Genomic DNA, 21,336 nt, shown 5'->3' on the forward strand with positions numbered 1-21,336 from the left:
CGGCGCTTGAAATGTGCACGTGTCCGCCCGCGGCTGTTTAGCGTCAAATGTGTCAAACATCTGATCTGTTTCACATGTCGCATGATACAGGAGGTGGCATTCTATTCCATTAGGGCAGTGTGTGTGTGTGTGTGCGCGTTTGTGAATGTGTCTTTTCTAAAGTCGTTTTCACCAAAGAAAACGTATGATTCGGTTAAAAAGAAAAGTATTATTATGAGGAAAAAAAGTTGGTTTTTTTTGTAAAAAAAGTCAGATTTTTCCTTGGAATTTCTGATTAAAAAAAAAAATTACAAGCAGCTGATTTAAAAAAAAAAATCTAAATTACAAGAAAAATGCACTTTTTTGGGGAAAATAAGAAAACGACAATTATGGAAATAAAGAAAGATAGGAATTAATCACATTTTTAAAGACCTAAAATGTAAATTGTAATCACAAGAACAATTTTAATTTAAGTGTAACAAAAGTCTTAATTTTTAAAATATGGGAAATTGTTAATTTTGAAATTAATAGAAAAAAAGTCTGGATTTTTTTATTTTTTATTTAAATATTCTTAAAATGATTATAATTCTACCACTTTAATAAACAAAAATTACTTTTTGTTTTATTTTGTAATTTTATCGCTGCACTGTTGTAACATTTTCATTCTAAATTTTTTAATGTGGCTAATGAATACTCTCAATTCCATTGTTACCATTACTGATATAAAAATCAAATCAAATAAATCTAAATCTAAACCCGAATCAAAACCCCCTCTATAAAGATTCCATTTAAAAAGTGCCTGGAAAACACATTTGTGAGTGAATTGCATTTTTTCCGATCACATTTCCTTCCACTTGTTCGTCTTCCATTAGGAGCATAATTCATAGTTCGTCGTTGCGTGGGGGAGCGAGAGGGTCTCAGTGCGCTTACCCGGGTCCAAGCGGTGGTCTCCATTCCAGCTTTCAGACACACTGTGACGACGACATACTGCAGACACAACCATTGACAAATGGTTTTAGATCGCTGGCATGCAACACGCACAAAAATATCTCAAAAGTTCTCCCGGGACGTTAGGGAGGAACATTTCGATTGTGTGCGTCAGACGGAGACGAGAAGAGACCCTCCTCCGCAGCCCCCCCGAGGAGGAGGAAAACATCCAGCAGATACAGATTGTGCAAAAAAAAAAAAAGGGGGGGGTGGAACTCACCGTGTAGACCATATTTCCGACAAAAAGGTAGTCGTTGCCCTGACCGTTTTTGAAGGGCGAGTCTGTGCACACACACACACACACACACACGTGTGTTAAGGTAAAAAACATTTAAAAAAAAAAAAATAAAAAATTCAGGAAAATAACTGTGGTGATTTTTTTGATATTTTGTAACATTCTGAAAACTTTTTTTTTTTTTCCAAAAAAGATGATTTGAAAAAAAATAAATCCCTAAATGAGCATTAACGCTGAGAGACTCACCGTGCTCTAACATCTTCAGAGGAAACCAAAAGAGAATAATCGAGTGAATTAGTGCGTTGATACAGTGACCCCAGAACACCTGAAGACACACACACACACACACACACACACGTGAATATTGAACACATCTACGACCAACTTCAGCTGCCGAAAGAAAGACTTCCTTATCCGGCACCTATGAATCTCCTGAGGGTCGCCATGGAAACGGCCCGGGCCTGCCCCTCTAGGACACTCTTGTTTACTTGCCTGCCGCGCCAAACAAACAGCGCTCGCCAAAACCCCGCGAGACCGCGCCAGTGCAGACCAAGACCGTGCGTGTGTGTGTGTGTGTTTGTGTTGCATGTGCGAGTACCTTGGTGTTGAACCCTTCGGCATTCTGGGTGATCCGGTAGAGTTGAGGGAAGCGCAGCATGTTCTGCTGGCTGCACGGCCGGTCGAAGATGCCCAAAGTAAACGGAGGCAGGGCTGTGAATATCTAGAAAACAAACACACACACACACACACACCCACACACAGCATGATATTAAGAAATTCTATTTCCAATGAAATGTATGTATTTTTACAACAAAAAAAAATTCCAACTGGTACTGAAAATGAATGGCAACAGGGGAAAAATATTTTTAAAATTCAAAAGTTGTTCAAACATCCAATATTTTTTTCTTCAAGAAATAGGTTGTAATATTGTAATATAAATTAACTGGCTTAAAAAAAAAAGTGCGTTTGGAGAAGTTTCTGAGTCTGCTGATGAGCTATCAAGCCGCGCGTTTGACGGCTCACCCGTTAGAGGTTACTCACCACGTTGTAGAGACCGATGCACCAGCGCTCGAAGAGGATCTGTCCCGAGAAGCCGTTGACGAAGGCGAACCACAGCTGACGACAGACACAAAACCAAAGCGGCACGGGTCAGGAGAACCTCACTAGGCGTCCTTTTGCAGTCTATTTTATTTTACAGGAAATTTAAAAAGTCCTTCAAGGGAAAAAAAAAAAAGGCGTAATGCAGCCGTAATAGTACAAGAATTTCTTTTAGAAAAAAAACCTTCGTATTTAGTGATAAAATTCTACGCAACATCACAGCCAATCCGATCACATGACCTTTTACAACAAAAATAACCTTTCCATGTCATTACCAAAGTGAAAAATATATTTCATATTGTGTTTGACAAAAAACACCTCACTATATTTCCAATTTCATATGTAGCTGCGTCCGAAAAGCCAAGTGCAGAGAGTCTCTGTCACCCAAGCGCAGTCAATGATCGGCATCTCCTCTTTGTATACGCTGCATTGTTTGTGGCTGCCCCGCAAGACCTACGCACCCCCCCGAGGAACTGCACCTGCTGGCATCCTTAATGTCAGACAGACAGTCAAGGGGGGGGGGGTTGTTCACCCTGGGCACAGCTGACAGCCCCCACCTCTCATAAACGACAGGCAAGGGCAGCTGACCTCACACACAATCTGACAATCTGAAAATATGTTTGATTTCACTGAAATATTTTTATTTAGCCTCAGTCATGACTCACATGACTCCTACGCCAAACGTATGAGTAGCGGTATCGGTCTCACAGTATCGGACGTCAAGCATTGCCGCATTCCTCGATGCAGTCATGCTTGTTTTTTTTTTTTTTTAGTTCTTCTAACACAGGATTCTCTCCCCCAAAAGCCTCTTCCGTGAGCACACACTCGCACAAACACAATGCTGATCGTCGGAGCCAAGGTCTCAACAGCGCCTATCTAAACATTTCGCCTGTGCATCGGAGACAGAAAGCAGACGCCACCAGGGCACCTCGTCCATCACTGTCAAGCGTGTCGAGCAACAGCTGCAAAACGTCTCTGTTCATGCAACTGTCTTTGTGTGTGCGCGTGTGTGTGTACCTCAATGATGTAGAGCACCACGTTCTTGTAAAAGCAGTAGAGGATGCACTTGGTGACGCGGTTGTAGCTCCACGCCCCGTGAACCAACAGCAGCTTCTCCAGGTACGAGAACTGTCAGTCGCACACACAAAAATTAATGGCGTCCATTTTAAAAATCACACTTTTATTTAAAGCAACCCAAAATATAAGCATTAACGCTAACACGAAAATAGCATCTATGTTACAGTGCTGGACAATGTAGAAGCACTAATATTAGTGGCCGTGAAGATCTGCATTTTGATTGATATGTCTGACTTATACTGCCCCTGGTGGCCAAGCCGTGCAGTGCGACAAAAAAAGTTTAAACTTTTTGATTCTATTTAAGCCTTTCTTTTTTTTTGGAGTAAAGTGAGTTAAAAGTGACCCATTTCCGTGAAGTGGCCAGACTATGACCAATACGAAGGGGAAAGTGCAGACGAGTGTCGCCATGATCGGCAGGCAGATTGCGCGACGAGCCCTGGGGGGGCTGCAAGATAAACAACAGTATAGAATGACACCACGCGTGTGCGTGTGTGTGTGTGTGCGTATCACACTGACAAGATAAACTCTGCAATTAAGGGTTAAAATTCCTTTTGTCTTCCATTTTATCTGCTCTGGGGAATTTTAAGCCCTGATGATGATGATGATGGAAGTGACATCTATTTCGTATTGTAAATATAAAAAAATTAAATAAATGTATTTTTCATTAGATTATTTGATTTTTATGATTAAAAAATTGCATTATTCATCATTTTTGGTTTTGATTCTCAATTGTCATCATTATTAGACATTATTTGTATTTTATGTTTCTATTTCCATATTTTTCCAAATTTCAAATAAAAAATTTCAAGTTTAATATTTTATTTTATTTTTTTTAAGTGAGGCAATGTTTCCAAATAATTAGGTAGATGTGAAGATTTATTTTTTTCATTACAATATTGAAATATGTATTTATCATTAATTTAAATAATGTAATTTTATGTAACAAAATATGGTAGTGATTGTAAAATGTTAGTGCTGATCCAAATCATGAAAAAAATAATTTTGGGCACATTGAAACACGCAAAAAATGCATTTAAAAAAGAACAATATTTTTTTTTGCATATTCAGAATATGGCGGCGTACCTGCGCGATGGAGTAGTCGGAGGAGTTGGTGGCCTGCATGCCCTCGTTGCCGCTGATGCCGACGCCCACGTGCGCCGTCTGGATCATGCCCACGTCGTTGGCGCCATCGCCGATGGCCAGCGTGATGGCCTTCACGTGTTTCTTCACCATGTCCACGATTTCGGATTTCTGCAGCGGCGACACGCTGCGACACACATACACACACATAAAAAAAAAACATTTTAAAAGAAATACTGTTTTTAAATAGTCAACAAATTCGTTGTCACGGGAACTACGAAACTGTAAGTAGAATTCATTTTCAGTCAGAGTCTGTTTTGGTGGGTTTCTATCCGCGCGTGTGCGCGTGTGTGTGTGTGTGTGTGCGCCTCAGGTGTTCCTCCACCCTCTTGACCCGAACGCATCACTGATCCCTGTCGACAACCGGTTCTGTCTGTCCACAGACAATGGCGGCGAGGCTCCCTTACGAGAAGCTTCCCTCGAGCAGCACGGTCGTAGGCGAGTCGCAAAATGAAAAATCCCATTGAGATCAATTCCATATTTCTGCCGTTTTGTTTCAAGTGGAATGGAAGCTGCATTCGAGGTATGAAAAAAAAAAAACAACAAAAAAAAAAAAGGTTCACATTTCTATAAGAGTTAAGAATGTTATTGATTTAATTGGAAAAAGTGACATCATCAAACCGGCGGAAACAGATTCTGTTGCATTGCGGGTAAGTCAACATTTTTGTATCGTTCTTCATGCTCATTTCGGTGACATAAAGTGAAAATGTGTCCGATTGGTGATGTTTATATAAACATCAGGATTTATGCTAACACTCCGCTAACTTTGCTAGCACAATGGCGTCTTATGACTGCAGCAGTTCAGGTATCGAGTTGATTTGTGAATTGGAAATGATTCAAACTGTCGGTGAATTTGCGGTGCTACCATTTCAATTTGGTGAGAATTAAAAAGCGAAACTCCGTGGCAGTAAACCAGCTAGCATGACATGCTAACATATCTCTCAGGACCTTCACTTTCGCCTTCAATTGAAATGACGTTCAGGCGCATGGAAACGCATCAACATTTTCAAACACTAAAACATCAAATCGATGATTTAAAACACGAGCAATTTTGGTGATGAGGCAGCCATTTTGGAAACGGCGATGAAGGACAAACAATAGAGAGGCGGCGGTTTGTTTGCAAGGCCTTGGAGAGCGAGAGTCCGGATACAGCCTGGAAATGCAATGAGTCAATTACTTCCCTCCTGCCTGCGCGCACACACACACGCACACACATAAAAGACGAGGAGTGGAAACTCTTTTGTTAAGCTTTACAGCTGCTTGTGAGTGGAAACTTCATGGAAAAAAAAAAAAAAGGAACAGGAAGTAAACATTCAGCATGGAAGCCATCACATCCCATAAACACAAAATGTGACCCACCGGCAGCAGATGACCGCCTTGCACGACAGGGCCAGGTCCAGGAAGGCCTGGCGCAGCTCGAAGGACAACGCGTACTTGAGGGTCTGGCCGTCGATGATCAGCGCCAGCTCGTTCTCCTTCCGCAGCGAGTCGCCCAGAGATGAGCAGTGGGCCGTCAGGGTGGAGCGGGTGGCCTGCAAGAGGATTCGAGCAAGAAAATGAAAATGAAATTCTGCGGACGACTTATCTCTCACGCACACGCACGGACACGTGAACACGCATGTTTTTCAGCACACACGTCGAGACTTTTTGAGCTGGAGAACTGTGACAACTTGTAATCTCCCGTTAATCCCTTCATTATGTTTGTGTTTTTGCTTTCGGGGGGGGGGGGCGTAAAGGTGAATCCAAACAGGAATTCCGGCATACAAAGAAAAACATACAGCCCCGGGCTGAGAAAACATGAGCGGGAATATTTGGGAGGAGGAGGGACACATGTGCGCGGCCGTTTGGGAAGGCGAGGTAAGAAAGGCCGCATTGTTCACGTAATTGTCTTGCGGACTTTGCAATAAATTGTTTTTTTTTTTTAACTTGGGTCATCAAAAAAAATAAAATAAATAAATAAATAAAATCTTAAAAATTGTGTTACAAGAATAAACGTTTTAATAAATTTTTTTGTTACGATTTTAAGACATTTTGAATCCAAATTTACAAAAAAATACAATAAATAAATAATAAATATTTTATTTTATTTTAAATATTTGTAAAATATTTTTCTCAAAAAATGTCCAGTTTATTTTTCAACTTAACTTTGTTAAACTGTGCATTTTAATTCACTAAGCAACAACACTTTTTAAAAACGATCTTAACCGAATCCGAGTACTTTTCATTTTAAATCAGATTTCAGTGCATTTCAAAGAATTTTTATTTTTTTTTTATTTCATTTAATGAATCCATTGAATTTATCATTTTAAACTGCATTTATTCGAACTCAATTAGAAAGTAAATCACATCTTAAATTCTAAACAAGTTTAAAGTTCCTAAAAAATATGTGACAAAGTCTTTGGAAACATGGTGCTTTTAAAATGTGAGCGCCGCCAAGTGTTGCTTGTGTGACAGTTTGAAGAGCGGCGCGTTCTCTGGAATCCATTTTGGTCGCTAGGCGACCAGCGCGCCCGAAAGGGGCCGCTTTAATTGCCCCATAAGCCGAATAACGAGCCCATTAGGGCTTGTTTTGCACTCTCGTTAAACGCTTAAATGGGAAAGTAGCTCCGATTTCTCACGTGTTCTCGCAGTTTTGCCGCCGAAAGACGTTTGATGTCGCGTTCTCGGACATCCTGCGGGTCACGTTGTGCGATTGTGTGAAATCGACTTGGATCGCGCGTAAATGAGGAATTTGCCAGACGGTTTTCGGATGTTAAATAATTAGTTTGAGCCAAGCGACGGACTTTATTTGGCTGACGTCGTCGACGACAGCGATTCTTAACTTCAGATTTGTACTTTTACTCACTTCAGTTATGTTATGTTGAGTTCATTTTTTTTTTAAGACATATTCAATTTTTTTTCAAATAACATTTTTTAATCAATCAATTTTGAGTGAAACTGCAGTGAAATTAAAATGATTAAATTGAAACTGTATTCAGAATTAAACTTGTACACGATTTTTTCTGAATGAAATCTAATCAATGATACTTTGAAAATGAAAATTCTACAAAAAAAATGCAATATTAGTCATAAATAATCACGTCAAAAATAAAACAAAAATTTATTGTCATGCCAGCTTCAAACTCATCCAAGACTCGCGGTGGCACCAAAACAAAAAAAAAAAACGGCGCTGCGCTTTCTTGCACAGATCAAAGGCGAGACGAGGGCAAAAATGTTCGACTTAAGTGCTTTTCTCACGCTAAATTACCGCTTATTTTTAGACGCCTCGCTACTGAGGGAAAAGGCTGCCTTACTCATTTGATTGCGCCCCTCTTTTTTTTTTTAATCCTCCAAACGAAATATTGACTTATCACATGCATCTGAGCTCGAAGAAGCTGGAAAAACACACACACACACTCACACTCACACACACACATGGTCAACACTAAATTTTATCTGGATTATATTTGGCCGTCTAAATAGCCCAGACATTGCGGCGGTTTTGGTGCAATTTGGAAGCCAATCAACATTCTATGGAAGAATATGCCCCGAAAGTCACCCTAACAACATCACGTGAGACTTCAGCAAATCACGCGAGATTTCACTTGGGAGAGCCTCTCAAGGATTTCAAACGACAAGTTTTTTTTGATACTCTTACGGGAATCCACAATGATGAGATGAGTGGGCAGTTATTGACATGACCGATACAGGTATTGATAATGTGATACCAAATAAAAATAGACTGTTATCGTTGATATCAACACTGATACTGATAGTGACATCAGTGTGACCGAAACTATACCACTATCGATATTGGATGCAAACAACAATAATGATATCAATGACTGACGATTCTAATATGACCGCAATTTATAGGTACACGCCAAATTTTCAATCTACATTGCAAAACACACACAAGTGCACGCACACACAGCTGCGTAAAACAAAAGACTGCTCATTTCTGAGGTGTGCAATCTGTCACCATGTATCACTTCATAAACAGTCGCGTACATCTGGACAAATACACACCTCTCCTGGCCACACAACACACACACGTCTACAAACGCCACAGGTGATGAATACCCAGGAAATGCACCAAAAGAGGCGGCTCTATTTGTATGTACAGTATAAGTGTGTGTTTGTGTGTGTAAAGATGATTAATGGCTAGTTCTGTGTGCTTTTAAAAAGGGATTGTGGGAAAGTTTGAAGACGTGTGTACTCATGCGTCCGTCGGGAATGCCGCATAAGACGTTACCCACGCATAGTTTTAGTATTTGACAGAGTGTGTGAAGGCGTGTTTGTGTGTGTGTGGGGGGCACCCAACGGCGGTGTGGGACATATGGCGGCAGTCACGTTAGCCCAGCAGGCAGCGCTCGCAAGGAGGCGCACCAAAAGGAAAGTCGCCCCGCCCCCAAAAATGAGCAGCTCATCACAAGTGCTTGTTTCCACTTTCACCGCACACACGCACATTTCCACATAAACACATACGCCAAGCGCAGAGGGTTGCCATTGCTTCCTGTGCAAAGACAAGGCGCTGACAGATGTGGACTTGGTGGTGTGACGGAGATGTGGAGCGAAGGAATCCGCAGCTCAGATTGACATAAACGCTTGAAAACAAGAAAAAAAAATGACTAATACCGATAAGGGCTTTCTAATGAGCGATACAAAACCAATTAACTGAGGGTGGGATCAATGATACCAATGCTGATACTACATATTTCTCCCCTGCTCGTTTTAGTTTGTTTTTTTTTGTATATAGACAGACAGCCTTCCTGACTTCAACCCTCCCAATGTATCCCAGCTTGAGACCGGCACTGAATTGAACCCCTGCCAGAGTCTAGGTAAACTTCGAGCAGCTGCTGTTCCAAGGTGGTCTTCCATCCAACCACGAACCAGGCGAGAGCCTGCATAGCTTCTGAGATCAAATGAAATCAAATGAAACTTGATCAAGACAACGACTTTGATATGAAACATGATACTAATTCTGTGACACGATACAAGATAAAATATCACCAACACCATAACTAACAAGAGAGAAACTGGTATCACTGATACTGAATACTATTATTCCAGATCCTTTTGACGAGTACAACCTCATTTTAGACGATAGTCGCCATGGTTCTCTCCTGTGGTGGAAATTAGGCTTCGGGTGGACTAAAGGAGGTCACACATGAGGTGTGAATGATGATAAGCAAGTTCTGGTTCAAGTCACACTTGGAAAACAGTGAAAAGTTATTTTAAGTGAGCGTAAGTGTCACAAACACGCACATTTTTTTCAGCCAGTTTGCAAACACAATTATCCAAACTCTATTAAGGATGATCCACTCATAAGACGAACAGCACAAATTCAATTGGCTAGCGTGTCAAAGACCCATTTTTTTTTTTTAAGTAAAATAAATCCAACAAAATTTTCATTCATGGAGGGACGACTTCCCATAATGTGTCCCCTTTACATAAAGTCCAGCGAGTTTTTTTCAACCAGTAGGTTCCAAAAGCATTGAGTCACCATTTTTGGCATTTTACGAGCTAAATATTAGGTTGTCAGGCAAGACGTTGGCAGCGCGGGCGGCAAGCCGTCATCGGTGTAACAACTCTGATGAAGTGAGAAAGTTGTGAAGGTAAATAGAAAGAAAATTTCTTGATGCACGGTTTAGCACATTTGGACAATAAACGAGGCCTTGCGCACTGTTCAGCGCCAAGCTTTGACATTTTTATGAGTCAGAATAACCATGTGCTCTCAAAGACCAAGTGTGTGTGTGTGCGCGCGGGTGAGACGGCACTCAAATCAAAACACTTGGGGCAAAGCCGTCACACATGAGGGCGCAAAGATGCGACGTGAATTAGACAAAAAAAGACAGCAGAGCGGGGCGATACGGGAAGACATTTGATTGCAAGTAAAAGAGGCTGATATTGCCACTACAAATATTGATATCGTTAGTTGATACTAGGTTAAAAAAAAGAGGACAATATCGCAAACGCTGATTGCAAGAATGAGAATAATTGATATCGCGGATACCAATATGACATCAATAATTCTAAAAACTTTAATAGGGCTGGTATCACCCGTATCAATAATGATATTTGACAAATTCCAGATTTATATATAACTAACACCAACTATGATACAAGCAGAGAATGAGTTTTAGTATAAAAGAAGAATAACTGAATCGTTTGTTGTCAAACTGACGCCGTTTAGCTGCCAACCGCGGTTGAGGACAACGCACTCCATGTTAGACGCTTTTCCGATGTATCGGTGGCTAGTATCGATAGCCGACTCGATACCTTGAAATAAGGCGGTATCGGGCCCATATTTGGTATCAGCATGGTATCGTGACTGATAACAACTGAAAATGAGCGTAGGTAAAGTAAGGTGAGTTCTGGCCATCAAATACTCACATGAAAATCAAACGCTAGAAACATTAGAATCAAAGTATCAATACGCCGGTATCATTCCACCAATCCCTCAAAACAGAACAACAAGCAAGAGTTAAAAACTACGTCGGCTTGTGTGTGTGTGTGCAAAAGCGTGACAAATACAGACAAAGCTGTCTCCAAAAGTACAGGGGACACCGGAGACTTTAATTACCTGCGAGCAAACAAAGAGCACCGCCCACCCATATGGCGGGTGGGACAGCGCCCCAGTTCCCACGGCAACCGGCAAGTGTACAAAACACAAGAGAGGAAGAGGAAGGCAGTACTCACGTCCAGCGAGTCCTCGTTGACGATGATGAGGGACATGCCGTGCGTCACCAGGCGGCACGAGTAGCCTGAGAAGGACACGGGTCGGGGAGGTCAAATTCAAGATGACGCCGTGACCACGATCTCCTCTCACCGATGTTGATGGCCGTCTCCTGCTTGTCTCCGGTTAGGACCCAGATCTTGATGTCGGCGCGCATCAGCGTGGCGATGGTTTCGGGGACACCGGCCTGGAGGCGGTCCTCGATGGCGGTGGCGCCCAGCAGCAGCAGGTTCTGTTGGGTGATGACAAAACAGCATTGGTGTGACATTTTCATCACATTCTTGTTTTAGATTTTGATTTATTCGTTACATGAGCAATAGTATTAATTTCAAAGTTGGGATCCCTTATTGATATCAGTCTTGGTATCGGCGATACAAGCACTTTTAGGTATTGATGCCAGTGATATCAGCCCTGCTGAGTATCTTAGTGTTTCAGAATCACATACAAAGTGAGCCGGACAGCGAGTGTGCGTGCACGTGCGAGTGCTCCCATCACGTCAAGAACATCATTCACTTCCAATTACGACAATGACGCCCAAAGCGGCTTTTTTGGATGCCAAAAATCCATCCGTTGGCTCTCATCTCTCCCTTCCTCTTGACTTCAATTTGCTCAGCAATTAAACACACATGTACACTTATTAGACACCCTCACATGCGCACACAACCACTCCAGCACGGAAACACTGCTGTGTTGTTGACTGCACTTTTATGGCGGGGGGGGTGGGGGGGCTCTTGGCAGGCTGGCATGCGGGCTAATTAGCCGTGTGGTCTCCCAGTCTGAGCGCTTCTTCTCCTCCTGCTGCTTCCTCTTTCTTACCCCCACAAGTCTCCTCCTCCTCACTCCCTCCTTTTCTCACCCCCCCACTATCTGGCCTAACGTTGCAAGTACAGCAACTACGCCACCTGCTGGCAGTCAAGGATCTCGCATCTGGCATGTCACATTGCAAGCGAAATAGTGTGAATCACAATAAACTTATTGATAACAATATTAGCCACCCAATTGGCGATACCAATACTGATATTAAAAAGCGATACCAAATAAAAGAAGCTGGTATGATGATACAATACCAGGAAAGTCAAGTTACTCTCACATAAACCAATACTGATATAAATAATGCCAACAAAACCGACGTCAACGTGACCAAAACAAATAGCAAGCAACCAAGGTTTGCCAATACTGATATCGGCAACCGATATCAAGGGCGAGACTTCCGGGAACTTCGTCATACCTTTTCCAGTAGTTCATAGCACTCCTCCAATTTTTGCGCCCTGTCTTTGAGCACGGTGCTGACGCGGTTGTATTCCTTCAGCCACTCCTGGTAGGCGTCCTCCCGTAGGTCCACGTAGGCGAAACACAAAGTCCTCAGGCCTGCATGGACGGACGGGAACAGCTCAGTGAGGCAGCAGGAAAAAAATAATAAAAATCTCAAACCTCTGCTCGCATCGCTTACCTTCCGTGGCAAACTGCTCCAGGTGAGCGATGGTCAAATCTTTGTACTGAGAGTCCTCAGTCAGGCGTTCAAATATCACATTATCCTGAAATACATAAATATGTATCAATATGACATCACACACACACAGACATGAAACCAAGTGAGGTTGCGATTAAACTTTAACACAACTGGTAATCGCAATACCAGTCGCGATACAGCCGATAATAACTGGAGCTGTCAAGAATGAGAATGAGCATACCGCTCCTTTGCAATAGAGCCTCAGCCTCCCGTTAGGGGTCCTCACCACCGCAGACATGCGCTTGCGGTTGCTGAAATCAGAAAGTTTGAGGTTGACAATAGTTTTGTTTTGGGTTTTTTTCTAAACACAAGGCATACCTGGAAAACTCCAAGACATTCAGCAACTGGTAGCTCATCTCCTTCCCTCTCTGGGAACAGAACAAAACAACGTCAAGTCCTCTGCGGGTCCGAACAGGATTAGGGCCAAGCCGGACACTTACGGCCTCGATGATAACAGAATCCGGCGTCCGGGCTGTGAAGACGAACCCGAGACCCTTGGCCCCCTTGACCAGAGCGCCCTCGTCAGGCGAGGAGGCCTGGTAAATGATCTGGTTGTTGTCGCGCTCGGGGACCACCGTGTGGCACACGGCCATCATGGTCAAGAACTCGCAGATCTGAGGGGACGTCGGCTGCATGCAAGTCGGAGGAAAAAAAAGTTTTTAAAACGCGATTGGATTATAAGATTCATAAGATTATGGGGGGGGGGGGGAAATCAATAATTTATTTAAAAATCCATTATCATCATTTGTTCTGGCAAGAATTTATATTAAATATAGCACTATTAAATAAATAAATATTAATATAATAAATATTAAATAAATAAAAATGCCCATAATGTTATTTGTCAAGGAGAAATTGCTTTTTTTTAAAGAAAGATTTTTACATTAAATTACACACACTGCAAAAAGTAATTACATTGCACCTCAAACATTATTTACAAAGGAGAAAAACACAAATCAAATCGAAACGCTCGTAATATTATACGTAACGGTGGGGGGGGATAATTTAATTTACTTAAGTAGACAGTGCGAAGGTTGCATTAAATCAATATGCCCGTTACATTATTTGCGATAACCAGACATTTTTAATCAAGTGTATTATACTCAAGTTGTATTAAATTAAATAAAAAAGGGTCATAACTTTATCTCCAGAGGGAATTTTTTTTTATTACGGTAAATAAAACTGGAATAATAATTCTCATGGGGGGGGGGAAATAGCTGAAGCACACTGCAAAGCAAGATATTAAATTTCTTAAATTGATTCCAACAGAATAAAATTTTGATACCCAAATGAATGGCCTGATTAATAAAAATAGTATATAAATAATAAAATAATATCTTTTTTGGGACAATAAAGATATGAAGATTTTTGGGGTGTGTTTTATTTAAAATTAAATGACATTAAATGAGAAAATAATTTAAAAAAAATCTATCGAATTAAATTTCGTTTAATGTCAGCGTGCTTTAAAGGTGACACGTACGTGGCCTTTTTCGATGTTCTGGATGAGAGCCGGGTCGTCGAACTCGGTGGAGTTGTTGCTGCTGGACGGCAAATTGCTGTCGAGAGCAAAAGCAAACAAATCAATCGGGAGGCTTCGCGGTCGGCAACTAATAATTGCGAAGCCCAAAAAAAAGAAAAAAAAATATAAAAGCAAGCAAGGACGCCTCACGGGAGGACGGCCGACAGACGGACCGGACCGGAAGGGCGACGGCGGCGGCGGCGGCGGCGGCAGCTCGACTCACCTGAAGTCCTCCATGGAACGATCGCAGTCGAGATCGGGGAAGTGGCTGCGGTAATGAACGAGGCGCGAAAGGGAAATCATGGGGATGAGTTGATTAGTTTGTTCTCGTTAAATGAAACAAGTGAAAGTTAAATCGAATTAATGACTAGAGAGTTGAGGATTCGTAAACAATTAGAGGAATTGGAAGGTCTAAAAGTGAAGAAGGTCTTTTTTTTTTCTGGGGGAAAAAAAAAAAATGCTTACCCATAAGTGATTCCCGCTATGGTGCACTTCTTAAAGTGCATGACGTTGCACGTGAGCGTTCCCGTTTTGTCCGAAAACAGATACTTCACCTGCACATAAAAACAAAAACAGAAAAAAATGAGTAAATAATAAAAAAAAATATGCTTACAAATATGAAAAAACGAGAGAACCTGGCCCAGCTCCTCATTAAGATTGGACGTTCGAGCCATCGCTGGCGTGTCCGTCTCGGCGTAGTACATCTCCACATCCTTAAAAAGAATAAAAAATAAAAAAAGTCAACAAGTGCTTCTTTAGAGAGCAAGTTTGGCCTGGTGTCATTTGGCGGCTTAGCCCTGATAAGAATCAAAATCAGTATTAACTCATTCACTACCAGCCGGGTAAAAAAAAAAAAAAAAGGATGTTTGACGTCTTTAGCCGTCAATGGCAGTCAACGAGTTAAGGATAAGACAACTGCTTAATACCCAGTTGATGAAAAGAGCCTGCGTGAACTTGACCACCTCCAGGGTGACCAGCAGGCTGATGGGGATCAGGTTGTTGTACAGGATGATGAAGGTCAGAAGGTTGTACGCAAAATTAGTGGAGATATCACCTGGTTACCATGACGAAAAAAAAAAAAAACATTTTAAAAACTTTCCACCGATGAAAGGATGTGGGTCAAAGCGGGCCCTCACCCTGTCGGGACAGATACCAGCAAGCTTCCTCGGTGTACTGCCTGTTCCAGATGGCGGCTCCCACCGAGCTCACCAAGGCCATGACCAGCAGGATGCCGAACAGCACCAGGATCTGCATGTTGGTCACCCGCTCCACGTTGGAACGCTTCAGCGGCGCCTTGGTGGAGTTCTTTTGAGGCCGGAAAGAGACGTCTGAGAGGAAATCCCCACGCAAAACCAGATCCGTTATTGCTTACCTGCATGAGTTTGGAGTCGTGGCCGGTGTAGACCACGATTCCCACCACCCACTGAGTGTTACGGATCTGGGCGCCACGCAGGAGGACCTGGTCTGGGCCCAGAGGAGTAGCTCTGAGGAAGTTAAAAAGTCATGATGCAACGGAACCAAGTGTGTGTGTGTGTGTGTGTGTGCGTGACGTACTTTTGGTTTTCCAGCCGCAGCGTGCCGGTGAAGTCGTACAAATGTCTGTTGGGACCTTCGCACTCCAAGACGCCGGATAAGGACATCAAGTCCTCCAGGGTCTGGATTCCTGCCGTGAGCGAGAGACCCTGCAAATACATCCGTATAACGCCATTTTTTTTTTTTTAAACAAATGAATAAATAATGGAAACATCTCGACGTGAAATAAACGACAAAAATGTGGAAAATGAATACCTGGCGGATCTTCAGGTTGGTTTCCCCATCGAGGTTAGAGGTCTCCGTGTAGCACATGGCCTGAGGTTCACTGTGGACCAGGAGTGGAGTTTAAAAAAAAATAAATAAATAAAAATAAAATCACACACTGTCCAAAAAAAAAAAAAAGTGCATTCCCGAGCGCAATCTGACCTGGACGACACAATCACCATGTCAGCCGGAAGGTGCTGCCCGTTGGTCACCTTCACTATGTCTCCTACTGCCACCTGATGGTCGCCATGGTAACAACATGATGAAAGCCAGGCGGGGTGGGAAGGGAGCACACGCGCGACAAAATAAGAAATTACTGAGCAGTCATCAAAGATGACGTAAAGTGACAGCCGGCACAGCGGCACAGCGCTTAATCCGACTTTTAATTGGACTTCGACGGAGCAGGTTGCGTACGTCAAAAATCAGACTTTCCAAATACGGAAGCTTTCTTTCTGCATACTGTATCATAGAAAATAAACAAGAGTACGAAATACTAAAATATAAGTTGAAAAATACACCTATTACAAGAAAAAAAATGTAAGGCAAAAATTATAACGACAGTAAGTGAAAAACACGCAAACAGAAAAAAATTAAACTACAGGAGTTGCCTTCTGTCGGCATAAAACGCAGGATAGGAGAGGGTTGAGACATTTAATCCTCATTCTAATCCCTTCTCTTTGAAATATAATCATTATATGTTGTTAATTTACAGTGGAAAACACAAGAGTGTGCTGCCATCTAGGGGCTGTAAGTGGAATTACACCCAAAACAACAAAATGTGCCCCCCCAAAAAATAAAATTAAAAATGACTGTACATGCAGACAGAATCTATTGAGTAAGCCGCAATAATATTTGTCATTCCTTGCAGAGGATAAAGAATGTCACATTCTGTTTTTTGCTTGAAATTGTCCGACACCGAAGCTGCACCAACGCAAAACCCATTTTACAGTGTTTAGCATTAGTTTGTTAGCATAAAGCTAATTTTTTTTTTTTTTTTTCCTGCAGGATGAGGAGTTACCTGCTTCCAGATGATGGTCTGCCAGGCTCCGTTACGCAACACTGCCAGACAGGAAGGACAACAGCAGCTGTCAGTCAGCCTATAGAGAAGAGCTCTCATGCACTATTCATAGCAAAGTGTCGAACGAGCGACGCACAACAGCCCGAGGGAGACACAAAGCCACACGTGCAAAGTGGAGGCTAATTCATTTCGCGGCTACCTGTGGTCTTCTTCTTGTTGACCGTGTTGTCCGCTTTATGGCGTTTCTGCGCGAAGACAAGGATTGAGGCGCGTTGAAACGCCAGACGCAGGGGCGGTGAGGTCGGCGACGAGGTACTCACGTAGTCCTCGATGATCTCCTTGATGCCGGCCACCGTGAGGATGAAGATGAGCGGCACCAGCGTGGTGTAGCGGCCGGTCGGAGACACGTCGGGGATTTGCTGACAGGGGAGGAGAAAATACAAAATATCAAGCATTTTTTTATATCCATTTCATGACGAAGCACATCTGGCACAAAAAAATTAACAAGTTACATACCTGCATGAGTGTGATGAAGAGGAAGAAGGCGTTGGCGGCCCTCCTGATCTGCTCGTACATGAAGCGGGGAAGAAAGGACAGGACGCCATATTTGGTGGTACTGGCGCCGGACGACGGGGAACGAGAAGAAAGCGAGGCAGATGGAGAGAGAGAGAGAGAGAGAGAGAGAGAAAGTCGCCGTCAACTCGTGCGCATCTTTTCACCAAAATCCACATTAAAATCACTGCGGCGTTTGAAACCACGGAGACAAAAAAAAAAAAACGTCCCCGTGGATGGCGCCTATAAATACACGAAAACTTCTCATGCTGAAAGCTAAATTTGGAACGAGCACTCAAGAGGAAAACGCCAGAACTGTCAGCAAATTCAATCAAATGTATTGATCATGTCGCCATATGGAGTGCTAAGAGCTTTCTTGAGTGCTTGCATTAAGAAATAAAAAAACAATTTTAAAAATTTTAAAAAAAAGGAAAAGAGTCCTTCATAATAAATGCAGTTGATATAAAAATTCTTCACACCCCACTTCAAACAGCAGCTTTTGGGGTATAATAAAAGAAAAAAAAATACTGTACTCACGGCCCCCGAAAAAAATTTATGGGAGGAAGAAAAAAACTAAAGAAAATTATAAGAAGCCTATATTTAAATAAAGACAATTTTTTTTTTAATTAAAAAAAAAATTATAAGAATTGCTCCCGTCCAAAAATAGGCCTATTTTTGCTTTTGTTGTTCCTGCTGCTGTTCTCTTTATTTTATTTATTTATTTTCTTTAATACAATCGTCTGATTAGTCAAAACCCGTTTGGGACAAACGATGTTGCAGTGTCTCAAAGCCATACATGAATCAATAAATTTTTTTTTTTTCGGCAACTGGCGGACTATCTTGGCTCGGTCGTTGCGCCACCATTAGTAGAAAAAAAAAAATAAAAATCTGGGCTTTCAAGGCCCGGCCTAATGGCATTACGGTTTGGAAATGCAGCCGTGCAGGTCTTCCTGAAACTCTTCAATTGCCGTATCGATTGCAGTCAGATTAAAGCCTCCGAGCTTTTATCTGGATCCTCCCAGCAGCTCCATATTTCACCGTCGCCACTTTTTATGCAACATGGGCATTAGTGCTTCTTTCCTGCACTCACTATCCACTATACAACCCCCCCCCCACACACACACACCTGTGTCCATTTTTTTTCGGGTGGGGGGGGACTGTGTCTTTAACTTAAGAACGCCTGGATTGTTTTTTCCAACAACAGAAGACACCAGCGGGAGATTTTCGCACCCGCTGTGTGCAGCTGCTTCAACGAATGCTGGACATGCGTGCTGAGTGACAGACGAACGGACACTTTTACTCTGCATGATGGCGAATAAACACGAAGCCTTACGATATTGTCACGCGAGCGCACCAACGGAACAGTCGGCGGGGGGGGCACAAATGTGAGTTAACGAGATTTTGTGAAAAGAAATATGTCAAGGATTCGGGAGTGGCATGAGTCAATACATTAGGAACACTTTGCCAAAGGTACAATGCTGAAAATATGAAAGCTAAATATTTCAAAACATAAAAAGTATGAGAGGGGGGGTAAAAGTGTTGCGGTTAAAATAGGAAAAGGACAAAATTATTTTTTTTAAAAATCATAAAATATTTAAAAAAAACTACATACAAATATTGTAAAATACAAAAGCAGTGAGGCAAAAAAAATAGACAAAAATAGTATCAAATACCAAAAAATTTGTAAATAAATAAATAATATAAAATAAAAATTAGTGGGGAAAAAAATGCAAAAAATATGGATAGAGGAAAAAAAGGACACAAATGTGAAAACAAAAACAAAACACACACAAAATTATAAAATAAAAATATTCCTCCCAACAAAAAATGTGAATATATTTTTTAAAATGAAATGAGATACACATACAAAAAAAAAAGCCAAAAAAATATGAGATGAAAATGCATCAACATCAACCCCCCCCCCAAGAATCTCACCCTTAACTATTTTTGTACACGAATTGATGAAGACAAATTTCAACTGAGGCCATAGTTCCACTTTGGGCCTCTCACCTTTGGGACTGCCGCAAATAATCACGTAATGGATGAACTATTAAACCGCTTTCTTATCTACTTCCACAAGTGACGTAATTCTGGTCAAGACCTTAACATACTTTTTAGACGGAAACAGTTTAAAAAATGGACTTGTTTCAGGAAAGGAAGGAATAAAAAAAATAAATAAAAATAATGGCGATAATGTGGTTGCACAAGTGTGCACACCCCCTTATAACTGCAGAACGAGCCAGTGATCTCTGGTTTGGGATTTTTCATGAAATGAGCTTTTGTTTTGTCTTGACTTTCGATTTTTAAAATCAGTTTTGGTTTTCATATTTTTTTGCAATTTTAATTTGAGCACTTTTTTTTAATAATAATAATAATAACCTAATCTAATAACCTTGGACCGCAGCTTGCGCCATCAGCTGTGGCTACAAAAATGTCAGGAAAAGCCTACTAGAGCATCCGAACTTTATTCGGGGATTAATCAGAGGCCCCTTAAATGGTGACCGTTGTGAGTGTGAATGTGATTGGTTCATTCTGAGCACAAGCACCTCCCGATTCACAAGCAGGTGTGCACACTTGAGCGACCGCATTTGTTTATTTTTACTTCCTTTTTCAAAAACATTTGAAATCCATTCAATTCACTGCATTTCAACAGAGTTCAGTCAACTTTTTTTTTTTTTTTTGCATCGGTGCGGCGCCTACCTGACGTGGTTGTCGCAGAACTTGGTGGTCTGGGCCCGGTTGAGCAGCACGGCGCGCGCCGTGGCGTCTACGGGCTCCGCCTGCGACGTGGTGCCGGACATCTCATCATCCGCCTTGTGGTAGCCGGCCGACGAGCAAGCGGGTCCTGCGCCGTTGGATTGATGAGACAGAGGCGAGGCTGGGTGAGTAAGGGGCGGGGAGTGGGGGGGGGGGGGGTTATCGGGATAAGGGAGGGGTGAAGGGTGGGAGACAAGACAGACAGAAGAGGGTGGGAGGATGGTGGGTGACACACACACATTCAAAAGACATTTACTGTAGTGAAGGCTGAGTGTGTGTGTTGCCTTTCAATGCGCCCGTGGGACTCCCCCCCCCCCCCCCTCGTGCTAATAATGGATGTGCTGAGGGGTGCACAATAGACAACAAACACATCGGGCCCACCTCCAGCAAGCAGCACATGGAGAACCCTGACAAGTGACAAGAGGATGCAACAATCTGCCCCCCCCCCCCTCCCACCCCTTCCTCCCCACCCGCCTCAGCACCGCCACACCGCACGGCGTTGACTCAGCTGCAGACCTGGACGGACAAAACGGACGGACCCAAGCGACGGCTCTCCAAGAGGGAAGTCCGGATGTCAAGATGTCGGCCCCCTCCGGTTCCGACGCCGCCCCATCAGGAAGCTCCCCCCGCTAGTACTACCGCGCTGCTAAGTCCTACAATCGGCGGCGTCTCGTCCCTCCGGCGTGATGGCGAGGGGCGCGTTGTCGCCGCTGCTGCTGCTGCTGCCGACAGCCCGGACGACGAGAGGAAGCCATATGGAGTGGAGAGCCTCTGCGAGTGGGTGGGGAGAACGGGGAGGAGGGAGACGAGGGGGCAAACCCGGGGCTCCGCTTTCTTAAAGGGCCAGCAGCGCATTCGTGGAGTTGTGGTTTAATCCTCTGTTTGGAGACCAAGGTTCGAATAGTTTTGGATTTATCATTGTACTTTTTAATTTATTCATTTAGTTGCA

At 42.6% G+C, this 21,336-nt stretch overlaps 1 protein-coding gene across 10 annotated transcripts in view; it reads right to left on the bottom strand.

The window, feature by feature from the left end:
* The window catches only part of atp8a2 (ATPase phospholipid transporting 8A2), a 37,109-nt gene that overhangs the window by 8,485 nt on the left and 7,288 nt on the right, over positions 1-21,336 (bottom strand). For 3 of the 10 annotated variants that reach the window (XR_015839894.1, XM_088282732.1, XM_088282736.1), the window contains 30 exons: positions 20,331-20,475; positions 17,595-17,694; positions 17,399-17,497; positions 17,278-17,323; positions 17,079-17,119; positions 16,223-16,296; positions 16,052-16,121; positions 15,818-15,945; positions 15,636-15,747; positions 15,400-15,568; positions 15,190-15,317; positions 14,899-14,976; positions 14,729-14,817; positions 14,487-14,531; positions 14,225-14,300; positions 13,185-13,373; positions 13,063-13,112; positions 12,926-12,995; positions 12,685-12,769; positions 12,463-12,602; positions 11,328-11,466; positions 11,198-11,262; positions 5,876-6,048; positions 4,460-4,643; positions 3,317-3,427; positions 2,243-2,317; positions 1,800-1,922; positions 1,448-1,526; positions 1,187-1,248; positions 910-966 (listed from right to left, as the gene is read on the bottom strand). Coding sequence is in view for 9 of the 10 variants with exons in the window: in XM_088282732.1 (XP_088138858.1) it covers positions 910-966; positions 1,187-1,248; positions 1,448-1,526; positions 1,800-1,922; positions 2,243-2,317; positions 3,317-3,427; positions 4,460-4,643; positions 5,876-6,048; positions 11,198-11,262; positions 11,328-11,466; positions 12,463-12,602; positions 12,685-12,769; positions 12,926-12,995; positions 13,063-13,112; positions 13,185-13,373; positions 14,225-14,300; positions 14,487-14,531; positions 14,729-14,817; positions 14,899-14,976; positions 15,190-15,317; positions 15,400-15,568; positions 15,636-15,747; positions 15,818-15,945; positions 16,052-16,121; positions 16,223-16,296; positions 17,079-17,119; positions 17,278-17,323; positions 17,399-17,497; positions 17,595-17,694; positions 20,331-20,475 (3,002 nt within the window). In the remaining variant the exon portion in view is untranslated. Of the gene's footprint in view, positions 1-909; positions 967-1,186; positions 1,249-1,447; positions 1,527-1,799; positions 1,923-2,242; positions 2,318-3,316; positions 3,428-4,459; positions 4,644-5,875; positions 6,049-11,197; positions 11,263-11,327; positions 11,467-12,462; positions 12,603-12,684; positions 12,770-12,925; positions 12,996-13,062; positions 13,113-13,184; positions 13,374-14,224; positions 14,301-14,486; positions 14,532-14,728; positions 14,818-14,898; positions 14,977-15,189; positions 15,318-15,399; positions 15,569-15,635; positions 15,748-15,817; positions 15,946-16,051; positions 16,122-16,222; positions 16,297-17,078; positions 17,158-17,277; positions 17,324-17,398; positions 17,498-17,594; positions 17,695-20,330; positions 20,509-20,768; positions 20,792-20,903; positions 21,279-21,336 lie in introns of those variants that run through there. The other 7 variants (XM_088282741.1, XM_088282735.1, XM_088282738.1 and 4 more) reach the window with 6 other exon arrangements.

This window comes from Idiotropiscis lumnitzeri, chromosome 19, assembly GCF_059441095.1.
Source record: "Idiotropiscis lumnitzeri isolate Australia: NSW breed Sydney's pygmy pipehorse chromosome 19, RoL_Ilum_1.0, whole genome shotgun sequence".
In the NCBI taxonomy this organism is placed as follows: domain Eukaryota; kingdom Metazoa; phylum Chordata; class Actinopteri; order Syngnathiformes; family Syngnathidae; genus Idiotropiscis; species Idiotropiscis lumnitzeri.